This window comes from Mustela lutreola, chromosome 16 (genome assembly GCF_030435805.1).
Source record: "Mustela lutreola isolate mMusLut2 chromosome 16, mMusLut2.pri, whole genome shotgun sequence".
Taxonomy (NCBI): domain Eukaryota; kingdom Metazoa; phylum Chordata; class Mammalia; order Carnivora; family Mustelidae; genus Mustela; species Mustela lutreola.
Window position 1 is genome coordinate 13,087,735 of NC_081305.1, and position 13,506 is coordinate 13,101,240.

The 13,506-nt window shown below is 38.7% G+C and overlaps 1 protein-coding gene across 3 annotated transcripts in view; it reads right to left on the minus strand.

The window, feature by feature from the left end:
* HYDIN (HYDIN axonemal central pair apparatus protein) overlaps positions 1-13,506 on the minus strand; it is a 385,540-nt gene that overhangs the window by 179,930 nt on the left and 192,104 nt on the right. For all 3 annotated transcript variants that reach the window (XM_059150954.1, XM_059150956.1, XM_059150955.1), the window contains 2 exons: positions 10,826-10,990; positions 9,015-9,167 (listed from right to left, as the gene is read on the minus strand). In XM_059150954.1, the coding sequence (XP_059006937.1) occupies positions 9,015-9,167; positions 10,826-10,990 (318 nt within the window). The remainder of the gene's footprint in view (positions 1-9,014; positions 9,168-10,825; positions 10,991-13,506) is intronic.

The following is a 13,506-nucleotide window of genomic DNA, read 5'->3' on the forward strand; positions in this document are numbered from 1 at the left end:
ACAAGCAGAAATGAAAAAGTGGAAGAGTTTGATAAAATTCTATCAGAAACTATTATATCATACAAATAATTAATAAGGCTGTAAAAGATTTAAACAATATAATCAATAAGTTTGAACAAATATAAATACACAGTCTTTCACACCCAATCACTTGAGAGTCTATATTCTTTTAAAAGGTAATGTGAAATATTTATAAAAACCAACCATAACTATGTCTCCCAAAATACAAATTCGAAGACTATGTATCATGCAATCAATGTGTTCCAACTTCATTACAGTTAAAAGTTATCTATTAAAATTCTATAAAAAAGGGAAATGTAAAGAATTAGAAATATATACCCCAACATATAACTCACATATTAAAAAGAAAATCACAGTAAAATTTACCAAATATTTATAATAAAAAGGTATTACAAATAAAAATGATGATTATGGAGCCAAAATTTTGCATAAAGAGAATATTTATAAGCTTAAAGGCATGATAAAATTGATTTAAAGTATTGTTAAACATTCCAATTAAAGTTTCCTGAAAAAGAATGAAATAATTATAAATAATATAGGAAAATGTGATAAATTTTATGAGCAGAAATTAGTGTATGAACATTTAAAAATCATCAAAATCATATTTGGAATAATTTTATGCCAATACATTTGCATTTAGATTAAATGAAAATTTTCTAGAAAAATTTAAATAATCATTATATAAAATGAATTTTAGTTAAAATTTCATAATGTTTTATATACCTTTCCACCCTCAATAAACACATGAACTTCCTATGACTAAATGTCTTTATCATCAAGGAATGGATCCTACTTTATGTAGATTATATAAAGATCTTTTCCAAAATTTAAAAGAGGAAAAGCTAACTCATATTATAACAATATGAGATTCTTGATAACCAAACCAGAAAAATGCAATGTAAAAAAAATTACAAACAGATGCAAAAATCTAAATAATATGACAGCAATCATATCAAGAGTGTACTCAAATAATACAACTGGTTGGAGTCATCCTAGAGAATGTAAATATGATTCACAACTGGAAAATCTATTAACTTAATCTACTGTATTAACATATTAAAGGAGAAAAATCATATCATTTGAATAGATACAGGAAACGCACTAAGTTTTAGTACATGTTCATGATATCAGAATAGGAATGGATGAAAAACTTCCTGAACGGGACGTAAGTATTTAACACAAATCTGTAGGAGATATTATGCTTGCTTAGAGTAAAACATTTGGAGCTTATTCATTAAAGTTAGGGATAAAACAGACATGTTCACTCTACCTTATTTTACTATTCAATATTACATTGAAGATCCTACCCAATGTGATAAGGCAAGAATGAGAAGGAAGGTATCAGGACTGGAACAGAAGTCTGCACTTGAGCGTTTACCAACAATTAGAACTAATTAAGAGATGTGTGGCAACGCTGAAGGCTGATACAGATGGATACACAAAATTCAACAGTGTTATTGTACATGGTTAATATTTTTAAAATTTAAATTCAATTAGCCAACATATAGTACATCATTTATTTCAGATGTAGTGTTCACTGATTCATCAATTGCATATGAAACCCAGTTCTCATCACATGCCCGCCTTAATGCCCATCACCCCATTACCCCATGCCCCTCACCTCCCTTTCCACAACCCTCAATTTGTTTCCCAGAGTCAACAATCTGTCATGGCTTGTCTCCCTCTCTGATTTCCTCCCATTCAGTTTTCCCTCCCTTCCCCTAAGATCCTCCATGCTATTTCTTATATTACACATATGAGTGAAACCATATAATTGTCTTGCTCTGATTAACTTATTTCACTTAGCATAATATACTCCAGTTCCATCCACACTTATGTAAATCAGTGTAGTAGGTAGTCATCCTTTTGAATATCTGAGTAATATTCCATTGTATATGGAATGTATTTATATGGTTTATACCACATCTTTATCCATTCATCTGTTGAAGGACATCTCCACAGTTTGGCTACTGTGGACATTGCTGCTATGAACACTGGGGCAGGTGCCTCTTTGTTTCATTATATCTGTATCTTTGGTATAAATACCCAGTAGTGCAACTTCTGGGTCATAGGGTAGCTCTATTTTTAACTTTTTGAGGAACCTCCACACTGTTTTCCAGAGTGGCTATATCAGCTTGCAATCCCTCCAACAGTGTAGAAGGGTTCCCTTTCTCCATACCGTTGCCAACATTTGTTGTTTCCTGTCTTGTTAATTTTAGCCATTCTAATTGGTGTAAGGTGGTATCTCCTTGTGATTTTGATTTATATTTCCCTGATAACAAGTGATGTGGAGCATTTTTTTTTCATGTGTCTGTTGGTCATTTGTATGTTTTCTTTGGATAAATGTCTGTTCATGTCTTCTGCCCATTTCTTGACTGGATTATTTCTTGGGGTGTTGAGTTTGAGAAATTCTTTATAGATCTTGGATACCAGCCCTTTATCTGGTGTATCATTTGCAAATATCTTCTCCCATTCTGTAGGTTGCCTTTTTAATTTTGTTGACTATTTCCTTTGCTGTTCAGAAGCTTTTTGTCTCAATGAAGTTCCAATAGTTCATTTTTGCTTTTGTTTTCCTTGCCTTTAGAGATGTTTCTGGCAAGAAGTTGCTGTGGCCAAGGTTCAAAGAGGTTGTTGCCTGTGTTCTCCTCTAGGATTTTGATGGATTCCTGTCTCACATTTAGATCTTGCAACCATTTTGAGTTTATCTTTGTGTATTCTGAATCATAATGGTCCAGTTTCATTCTTCTGCATGTGGCTATCCAATTTTCTCAGCACCATTTATTGAAGAGACTGTCTTTTTTCCATTGGATATTCTTTCCTGATTAGTTGACCATAGAGTTGAGAATCCATTTCTGGGCTCTCTATTCTGTTCCATTGATCTATGTGTCTGTTTTTGTGGGAGTACCATGCTGTCTTAATGATCAGCTTGAAGTCAGGCATTATGATGCCCCCAGCTTTGTTGTTGTTGTTGTTGTTGTTTTCAACATTCTCTTGGTTATTCAAAGACTTTTTTCTGTTTCCATACAAATTTCAGGATTATTTGTTCCAGCTCTGTGAAAAATGTCAATGGTATTTTGATAGGGATTATACTGAATGTGTAGATTGTTCTGAGTAGCACAGACATTTTAACGATATTTCTTCTTCAGATTCATGAGCATGGAATGTTTTTCCATCTCTTTGTGTCTTCCTTTCTTCCTCAAATTTTTTTCCTAAGTGTTTTATAGTCTTCTAAATACAGATCCTTTGCCTCTTTGGTTAGGTTTATTCCTAAATATCCTATGGTTTTTGGTGCAAATGTAAATAGGATTGATTCCTTAAGTTCTCTTTCTTCAGTCACATTGTTACTATATAGAAATGCAACTGATTTCTGTGCATTGATTTTGTATTCTGCCACATTGCTGAACTACTGTATGAGTTCTAGCAATTTTGGGGTGGAGTCTTTTTGGTTTTCACATGAAGTATCATGTCATCTGTGAAGAGTGAGTGTTTGACCTCTTCTTCGCCAATCTGAATCTTTTTTGTTTCTTTTTGTTGTCTGATTGCTGAGGTTAGGATTTCTAGTACTATGTTGAGCAACAGAGGTGAGAGTGGGCATCCTTGTTGTGTTTCTGGCCTTAGGGGAAGAGTTCTCAGTTTTTTGTCATTGAGAATATTTGCTGTGGGCTTTTTGTAGATGGCTTTTATGATATCGAGGCATGATCCCTCTCGCCCTACATTTTGAAGAGTTTTCATCAAAAAATGGTCATGTTGTCAAATGCTTTTTCTGCATCAACTGAGAGAATAATATTATTCTTTTCTTTTATTAATATGATCTATCATGCTGATTGATTTGTGAATTTTGAATCACTCTTGCATCCCAGGAATAATTCCCACTTGGTTGTGAATAATCCTCTTAATGTACTGTTGGATCCCATAGGCTAGGATCCCGTTGAGTATTTTGGCCTCCATTTTCATCAGGGATACTGGTCTGTTCTTCTACTTTTTGATGGGGTCTTCGCCTGGTTTTGGGATCAGGGTAATGGCTGGCCTCATAGAATGAGTTTGGAAGTTTCCCTTCTATTTCTATTTTTTTGAAACAGCTTCAGTAAAATAGGTATGATTTCTTCTTGAAATGTTTGGTAGAATTCCCATGGGAAGTCATCTGGCCCTGGGCTCTTGTTTTTGGGAGGTTTTTGATTATTGCTTCAATTTCCTAGCTGGTTATTAGTTTATTCAGATGATCTATTTCTTCCTGTTTCAGTATTGGTAGTTTGTTTCCAGGAATGCATTCATTTCTTCCAGATTGCTTAATTTGTTGGCATAGAGTTGCTGGTAATAATTACTACTAATAATTTCTATTTCCTTAGTGTTAATCGTGATCTCTTCCCTTTTATTCATGATTTTATTAATTTGGGTCCTTTCTCTTTTCTTTTGGGTAAGATTGGTTAGAGGTTTATCTATCATATTAATTCTTTCAAAGAACAAACTTCTAGCTTTATCTGTTTTACTGTTCTTCTATCTAGTTAATGATTTCTGCTCTAATCTTTATTATTTCTTTTCTCCTGCTTGGCTTAGGTTTTATTTGCTGTTCTTTCTCCAGCTCCTTTAGGTATAAAGTTAGCTTGTATATTTAAGATTTTTCTAATTTTTTGAGAGAGGTCTTTTTTTGTATTGCAATGTTCCTCCCTCTTAGGACCACTTTTGTTGTATCCCAAAGGTTCTGAACAGATGTGTTTTCATTCTCATTAATTTCCATGAATTTTTTAAAGAAATTTTTAAATTCTTTAATTTCCTGGTTGACCCATTCAGTTTTTCCTAGGATGCTTTTTAACCTACAAGTGTTTTGAGCTCCTTCCAAATTTCCTCTTGGGATTGAGTTCAAGTTTTAACTGAAAATATGCAGAGAATAATTCCAATCTTTTGATATCAGTAGAAACCTGATTTGTGACATAGTATGTGATCTATTCTGGAGAAAGTTCTATGTATACTTGAGAATAATGATTATTCTGTTGTTTTAGGATGGAATGTTCTATATATCTGTGAGTCCATCTGGTCCAGTATGTATTCAAAGCCCCTTGTTTCTTTGTTGATCTTCTGCTTAGATGATCCGTCCATTGCTATGAGTAAAGTCCCCTACTATTAAAGTATTATTATCAATGTGTTTCTTTACTTTGGTTATTAATTGGTTTTATAATTGGCTGCTCCCATGTTGGGGACATGAATATTTACAATTGTTAGATAATCTTGTTGGATAGACCCTTTAAGTATGATACTATATCATACTCTTCATTTCTTAATATAGTCTACTTCAGAAACACTCCTTAATTTCTTCCCCCAACTTTTTAGAAAAATCTGTTCTTCTAGGAATGTCTACCTGTAAGGGTCTTTCATGGACATGAAACCAAAATCCTTTCCCCATTTTCACATCCTTTTGGATAACCACTGGTTGGGCAAAATTAGGCAGTACAGTAGAAAAGAGTATGAGTCTGAAGTCAGACCACTAGTCCTGGGAACCAGTCTCTGCCACTTACAGATTATAGCAATTTATTGAACCTGTCTGTACCTCTGCTTCTACCTCATTCAAATGGGCATTATAACAATATTTCTCTCACAGGTTACAGTAAGTGAAATACTGTACATAAAGTAGCAAATAGAACTAAATAACCATTAGTTACAATTAATGCCATCGTATTGTCATCATCATAATTCCAAGCCTGTTGCTAGGTGCTGGTAATTCAGATCAGAGACACTCATCATCTGAAGGAGACAATCAGACAAACAAGTAAATATAAAGAGGGTGTCCCTACCTAGACAAGGAAAGGACCCAATGGCTTAGGGCCTGAAGATGTGAAATCCCAATGATTCCCTGAATGCTGTTATCACTGTGTATGACTTGGCAAGTGACAAAGAAAATAAATGTTTAAAAGGAGCCAAGCTTGAATGAAGCATCAGTATTCTTATTTCCTGGATCCTGGAAACTCTAAAGGTCTAACTGTAATGGCCTCTCCCACAGATCATGGAGACAGAAAGCCCATGCAAAATGCTTTAGTGCCAGCTGAATCATGTCACTGACATCTGGATGCAAATTCTCGAGCTAATTGTTCCCTTAGGTTGAATAAATTCCAGATGTTTCTGAATATGTGCTGGGCAATGCACATTCTTTGCTTAGCAAGGGGCACCCGTGAAAGAAGATGTCTATCTTCCAGCCTGATGCTGAAGTCCTAGGGTCCATATTCTTGTCTTATTTCTGCTGTCACCCAGAGAGAAGAGAGGAGTGCTATGTGTGAAGCAGAGCCCACATACCCTTGCCAAAATGGCCTTTCTCGGCTCTGCTCTCACACTTTGATATTTTTAACCTCCAAACCAGCGGTGACTTACTCTATTGTTTTGAGTCTTTCATCTTAAATCCAAATAAATCAGCCACAGGGAACCGCTAGGGGAGGCTGGTATTTCAAGCATTCCAAAGCAAAGGAGAACTTATGGCTCGGGGTCACACAACTCTCTGCTTTTACTAATCATTTTTTTTTTTTTTAGACTAGACTCAGGACAAGCTAAGCTTTACTGAAACAGAAAAGATAAAATCTTCACCGTTTCTTCGCTCCATATTGTACTAAGAAGTTTCAGGGGTTTTAATCACTTTTTCATACAGCATTTATTTCGGAGAAATTCAAAATCACTGCAATTACAATTTATTTCCCAACGGCATGGTGAAGGTGGGCTTCCAGCTTCCTATCTCCTGCCCCTCCAGCTGATGACAAACACATGTCTCTTGCCAAGCAAGAGAGAATGTAATCACAGTGGCTGCCATGACTACACGCCATGCACAAGACTGAGCGTGGCAAGCCGCTGACAGTGGGAGCCACATGAGGGGAGGGCTGACATTTTCCGACAGCCAAGAGAGGAGACAGGATGAGCCCGCCTGTCAGGGCATCCAGCAGGAACAGAGAGAGAACTTTCAGACCTGAATCCTTACTAATCCTGGAGGAAGTGAAGAGTCTGTCCTTGCCCTGCTTTTCTCTGAGTGATAAATGAAATGCAACAAATATCGGACCACCGGTAGCCTGGGTACTGAGCTCTTGGCTTAGGGGAAAAAAACAATTACTAATTGAAACTTTTTCCTAATGCCTGGTAATTTCTAGGAGAATGAATTTGCAGGTCCAGCGTTGTACAACAATTTCAAAATTTAGTAAATGGTATTTCCATTTCTTCCCACTGTAGTTAATGTCCCAGATAGTGTCATTCAATTCCTATAATATTAACACATGTTAGTATTTTTTTACTAGGATAGCCATCAAAACTCCAGCTGAAATATGAAAGGAGTGAACTGTTCACTCATGAGAATTACAGTTGAAACTACTTTTATGCTGGAAGGACAATCAGCTCACCACCACCAATTTTTCAAGAGCGAATGTGCAGGGAAATAGTCTACGACCAATCGCTTACATCACACATTTGGCTGCTTGGAACTGGAGCTTCCTGATTTAAGAGGATACTAAAGATCAAAAGATGGAATCACGAATCCTTTGTGAAAAAGAAAAAGTCCCATTTTAACAACCAGCTGGATCACTCAATATATACACCATATTAATAAAAACCCATAGATCCTTGATTTTTTTTTTTTTTTGGTTTTTAACGTGTGTCAAAAAGCGAAATCTGGAACTACCGGAGAATTTAACCAAGTGGCAGGTGCTACCCTGGTACCTAACCATTCTGGTGGTTTCTGCTCATCTCCTCCTCCGTAATCTGCTTGGACCCTCTCAGGCCACCTCTCTATATCCTTGACAGCTTGGCTGCGTCTGTGCCTCCTCCACTGTGAACTCTGCACACACAAAGCTGGGCCACAAGCAACCCTTCCTAGCAATACCCCTTGCTTTCCACCAAACACATCAACTAATTCACTGGATGAAGACGAGCCGAGGCATCTTTTCTGTAGGATTTTTCTTTCAACATCATTAGATATTATTTTCCACACAAGACCCACACAGCACTCAGACGAGAGTGGGGTTGTGTCTGAACCTTATGCTGCAAAGAGCAGTGACTATGTAGGAAAAGGCTGCCTTTATAAGGACTAATGACAACTGATAATAAGAAGGAATAATAGTAATGATGAATGAATGTTTATTGGGACCAATGGCTCTGAGGAGCTGTGACAACTCAGCAGAAAACCATGATCCTGTTCCTTCTAATGGTGACTTTTAGAAAATTAATATTATTTTTCAGAAACATCTGACAAATACTGAAACCAAATGTTAGCATTCATTCAAATATCAATAAGTTGGGGAAAGGATGAGGGCTATACCATTTAATATTTTATATTTAAATTTAGAAAACTTTTTCTAAAATCAAAAATATTTTCAGTTGCTGGATGAGAAGTTTCTGAATTCTGTAAAAATTGGCATTATCCGTTAAAAATGAATTTATAGAAGACTAGCAGGTATATATATTATAAAATACATAGACATAGGACAAACTCATTTCTAGAATTATTACATATCTTTTTTTGTATCAATCCTTGTTTTAGTTTCCTTTAAGTTCAACTTTTGGCAAATATCTTGTTATACTTTGAGTGTCTTTATAAATTACATCAAAATATTGCTAAAAGGAAGAGAGGATAAAACTAGAATTAGCATAGTAACATATTTGGGACCAAAAGGGTTCAAATTAAATATTAAAAGGCATTTTTCAGTTACAGGGACATTTAAGAGGTGTTTTCCAGAGGTGGGGGAGTGGCTTAGGTATAGTTCAGTAAGAAGGTCTTGGAAGCATTCTCCCAACATTATACTAAATATATTTGCTTGTTTACTAAACTGTATGAACATTGTGTTTCCTAGTCAACAAAGGGATTGTAATAGAGAGGAACTGAGGATGAGAATGACAGAGCTTAATGTAGTCAAACCATAGAAATCTCTGCTTCTGTTGACCGGTTTCAAAGGCATTTTGTAAAAACAGGACGCTGCCTATAAGGTACAAGCAAAGCTGTGTTTTCAGCCCACAACGGCCCGCCGTCTACTCACCATGCGTGCCTGAAATAACGCAGGGATGAAGGACTGGTTAGACAGGTTGAGAACCCTTGAGGAGTCCTTTAGGACATAGATATTGCCAAAATCAACTTGAGTGGGATGTACATAGATAACTGGGCCTTCTCCGATGCTCTTTATGCGACAGACCTACATTCCACGCAAGAGAAAAAAACAGAAAAAGAGCTGAAAAATGGCTGGCCTTGGAGATGGTTTCACTCCTTTTTATAGAGAGTAGGGGCACTAAAGGGTGCTTATGAGAGCTGTCATTCCTTCCCTCTGTCCTCCGTGGTCAGAGGGACACAGAGATGGCCATGCTGGTCAGACCCATGAACCCAGCCTGGAATTCCTCCCCAGAAGGGATGACTGGCTTGCCTGGTCAGCCCAAGCGCACACTGAGAGGAAACAACAGGGCTGTCCACTGCATACAGCTGTGCATTCTGGGGACTGAAAGCCACTTTGTTGTGCTCCCGCTAGCCCCGTGCCCCCATCCAGGCATTGTATCTGCCTGAGGAAGGGGGTGCCTTCTTCTTTCATACAGTGCTGCCTGCTTAGCACAGGACCTCGTCATGGGCTGCATCTGTGCAGGGCGGGGTGCCTGGACTGGGGGCAGCTTTCCCGTTGGCCTGCCTTTGTGAGGTGGATTATCTATGGCATCTTACATGAAGAGATGAAAGCAAAACCCTAGTTCACTCTCTAAGCATTCAGAATCACTTCAAATAAATGTACACCCACATCACCCAGCTCCCAACTAAACAAACCAAATGTGTAGGGATTCACAGCCTGTTGGGCAACTTCAAATTTCAAGATGTATCCTTTGATTCAGCTCAAGCAGCAGATAACTTTCCATAACTTTCTCTTCCCACAGCTTTAGTAGGTTCATCTGGCTAGGAGTCCAGTCAAAAATACAGGAAAACATCCAGTGGGCAGTGACTGGAATCACACTCACAGCCCACGTGCAGCCAGTGAAGGATACTCAGCTTTGCTAGAGAAGAACAGAGGAGGATGGTCCACGCACAGATGGCCTCTCTCCTCAGAGTTTCTGGAGGGGGGCTAGGCCCCCACTCTGTGTGTGTGTGTGTGTGTGTGTGTGTGTATGTGAAACTCCCGATAGGAGTTTAAGAACAAACACTATTGATAAAGAAGGCATGATGTGCATGTACAATGGAATATTACTCAGCCATAAAAAAGAAGGCAGTTTGCCATTTGCAACAACAGAGATGGATCTAGAGAGTATAACGTTAAGTGAGATAAGTCAGTCAGAGAAAGACCAATAACATACAATCTCACGCATATATGGAATTTAAGAAACAAACAAACAAACAAACAAAAAAAACAAAGAGAGGAAAATAAAAAGAGAAAACCAAAACACAGACTCTTAACTGTATAGAACAACAGAGGAGAGGTGGATAGGCGGGATGGGGGAAATAAGTGATGGGGTTAAGAGGACACTTATCTCGATGAGCACCGAGTAATAATAATATATAGACTTGTTGAAGGACTATATTGTACAACTGAAACTAACATAACACTGCATGTTTACTATGCTGGAATTAAAATTCAAAATAATTTAAAAATAAAATTGAAAAACTAAAAAGTTTACAAATTAAAACAAAATAAAGAATTAAAAAGGACAAATGTTATAAAACAGTACTTCGTCTACATAAATCTGAAGGCAGATTCCTGGAGTGACACAGCACTAGTATTTTACTATTGCAGAGTGAAAATGCAAAACCAGAAAATATACAAATATGGAGTCTGCAAGAAATACAGAAATTTTAACTGTAATTCTGAAAACTGGCTCTCACCATAGGGGGGTCCGGGCTCCCAAAAGTTGAGATGTAGACTGTGGACCTATATTCCCCAGTGACCTGGGTCTCCAAGGCCAAAGGTATGTGAACAGTGCTGTGGGGAGGGATGACTCCACAGGGCGTGGGACTGGAGAGTAACACAGCAGGCTTATCTCCATATACCTGTTGGGAGAGACAAGCTGGACGGATAAGCAAGCCCCTGGCAGGGTAGGAAAAAAATAGCAAATTAGGTTATTTTGAAACAAGCGTCATCCTGAGTCCTTGGATGACAAATCTGCTAAAGGGAAGCAGGGTGTGCATTCGGCCCCAATCCAAAGTGCACAACCCAGCAAGATGCTGAAATTATCCGCAATGTGAATTAGTCCCTAAGCCAAATTCCTTGGCTTAGTCCTCCAGGTGTTCATGCTTTATCCCCCACAACCTCCTTCCCTTGTGCTCTGTCAACAGAAGTTCCTGGTCTTCTTGAGCACGATACTGCTTCCTATCTCCAGCCTTCTGCATGTGTGTTACTCCTCCTAGAACGCCCCCTCCCTTTGACTGACCTGCACATCCATCTGGAACACTTGCAGGTACCCACCCTGCTCTAGACTCAGGGCTTTTCCTCTGTCACCAGGGGGAATCCTGCAGCCCCAGCCCCAGTCCACAATGTGTACTATCTGTGTGTCCATTTGTTGCATAGACGGTCAACTTCCTAGGGCACGACCTGGCCTCTCCTCAACACATGCCCATTTCCTGGCCAGAACATATGCTCAGTCCATGTTTTATATAAATAGCAACATAGGTAGGTGAAAGAATGAAAGAATGAATGAATGAGCGAATGTTATCCAGCATTTATCACTGTATGTTCTCCAAAACCCTGCTCTTAGCATATTACCAGTTTTTTTTTTTTTAAGATTTATTTATTTAATTTGAGAGAGAGAGAGAGAGAGAATGCAAGCAGGGGGAGGGCAGAGGGAGAGGGAGAGAATCTCCAGCAGACTCCCTGCTGAGCATGGAGCCAGATACGGGGCTTGATCCCAGGACCCAGAGATCATGACCTGAGCCGAAATCAAGAGTTGGCCACTTAACTGACTGAGCCACCTGTGCGCTCTACTAGCTTTTATGAAAAACAGCAACAAATACAACTTTAAAAATCCCATTGGCCAAATAAATTTGGGTACTTCTGGGAAATTGCAGCTCCTAGAGAATAAAGACAGAGCATACAGATTTCAACTGTCCAGAGACCCCCATGGTCTTTGTGCACCTGGAATGGGCTAACACGGCCTAATCCAACTCAGTGGGTCAATGCGGCAGTGCTCTGCCCAGCCTCATGGGTGCCTGAGGCCAAAGGGAAGATCAGCAATGCTGATTCTGTCTTTATCTAATATTTGATACTTTGTTTTAATTTTGCATAAATTTGGTTTCTTAAAATGTAACATGAAAATATGATTTATCTTGATGGCTGAGTTTTGGGGCTCCCCTCTAAATTCTGTGCTCCAATTAAGTGTCACACCCTTCTTCCAGCCAAGGTGTGCAGAAAAAGCTCCCTCATCACCGCAGGGACAGGCTCTGCTCTGAGTTCTTGAGATGATCGTGTGCTACTCAAGGCTAGCCTATTCCATTGTCGATCACCTAAAAGTTAGAAAAGTTGGCTCTCATCAAACCCAACCCTTGGCTTCTGGTTTTGTCTCAGAGAAGTCCATAGGGTAATTCTAATTTCCTCCTTTACATAATGGCCCTTCAACTATTAAAAGATGGCTATTTCATCCTAGCTAAGTCTTTTCTGTTCCTGTTTAAACACTGTGCTTCTCAGAGAACTTGAATTTCCAGATGATGTCAGTTGCCATCCTGGTTACTCCACACGTAATTTTTTTTTTTATGTTTCCACTAAAAATTTTTTTTTAAAGATTTTTTAAAAATTTATTTATTTGACAGAGATCACAAGTAGGCAGAGAGGCAGGCAGAGAGAGAGAGAGAGAGGAGGAAGCAGGCTCCCTGCCAAGCAGAGAGCCCGATGCGGGACTCGATCCCAGGACCCTGAGATCATGACCTGAGCCGAAGGCAGCAGCTTAACCCACTGAGCCACCCAGGCGCCCTCCACTAAAAATTTTGATGTCAAGATCTGAACACAAAGTCTGGCACTGCCTTGACCAATGGCTGTCGTCTTCCTTTAGCCGACCACTGTGTTCCTCTGATACAGCCTAACCTGTCTTTGTTCCATGGCCTCCATACTTGTCTTTGAACTCATTTTGAGCCTACAGTCAAATAAAAACCCCATATGATTTGGTTCTTTGGGGGTGGGTTTTTTTTTTTGGTATGAATTTTTAATAGAGTACTGTCCTTACAGAGCAATAGAGTTTTTTTTTTTTTTAAGATTTTGTTTTTATTTATTTGTCATAGAGAGAGCACACAGGCAGGCAGAGTGGCAGGCAGAGAGGCAGAGGGAGAAGCAGGCTCCCTGCCGTGCAGGAAGCCCGATGTGGGACTTGATCCCAGAACATGGGGAGCATGACCCAAGCCTAAGGCAGCCACTCAACCGACTGATCCACCCAGGCGTCCCAAAGCAATAGAATTTTAAATACAAATGCATTCTTGGTAAATTGCATCCCATTAGTAACCTTCCATTTCTTTGATCTATAGAGATCTTTTTGAATCTTTAATTCACGTGTTTAATTGCTTCGTGTCCCACTTAGGAAGTT